General features: G+C 58.0%; 1 protein-coding gene across 1 annotated transcript in view; it reads left to right on the top strand.

The window, feature by feature from the left end:
• LOC104491806 (natural killer cell receptor 2B4-like) overlaps positions 1-367 on the top strand; it is a gene marked incomplete at its 3' end in the record, with an annotated part of 4,254 nt that extends 3,887 nt beyond the window's left edge. Inside the window, exons 7-8 of the mRNA XM_010134275.1 lie at positions 87-177; positions 270-367. Of these exons, the coding sequence (XP_010132577.1) occupies positions 87-177; positions 270-367 (189 nt within the window). The remainder of the gene's footprint in view (positions 1-86; positions 178-269) is intronic.
• Positions 368-440: the final 73 nt, after the last annotated feature.

Below are 440 nucleotides of genomic sequence, written 5' to 3'. Positions count from 1 at the left end.
TGTGGTGCTGGGCCGCCTGCCACGACCACCCTTTTTTGCCCGTAATTTGTTTTTCTTTGCCCATCTCAACTGTTTTTCCCTGGCAGGGACGCAGGGTCCCTGAGGAACCCAAAAGCTGCACCATTTACTCCGAGATTCAGACCGCCAGGAAGGTGAGGTTGCCTCTCTGCGATGCCGGCCCCTCTTTAGCGGTGCAGAAACCGGGGTCCCCTCGGTTCATTAACCAGATGCTAGGCCCCCCATCCCACTCTCACATTGCCTAACGGCAGCTTCTCGCTCTGCCCCACAGCCTCAGTCTCTGAGAAGGAGCAGGCTGGACCCAGCTTTGACCTCCACTGTCTACTTGGAGGTAACAGGCACCAGATCCGTGGGGAGATGAGCCCTGGGTATCTCCAAAGCTTTTAGGGGCTGGGCTGGGCTGTGCTAACCCCCACCCGTTT

This window comes from Buceros rhinoceros, unplaced genomic scaffold (genome assembly GCF_000710305.1).
Source record: "Buceros rhinoceros silvestris isolate BGI_N320 unplaced genomic scaffold, ASM71030v1 scaffold23874, whole genome shotgun sequence".
NCBI lineage: Eukaryota > Metazoa > Chordata > Aves > Bucerotiformes > Bucerotidae > Buceros > Buceros rhinoceros.
The sequence above is the reverse complement of the archived record's forward strand: the minus strand, read 5'-3'. Positions and strand labels throughout refer to the sequence as shown.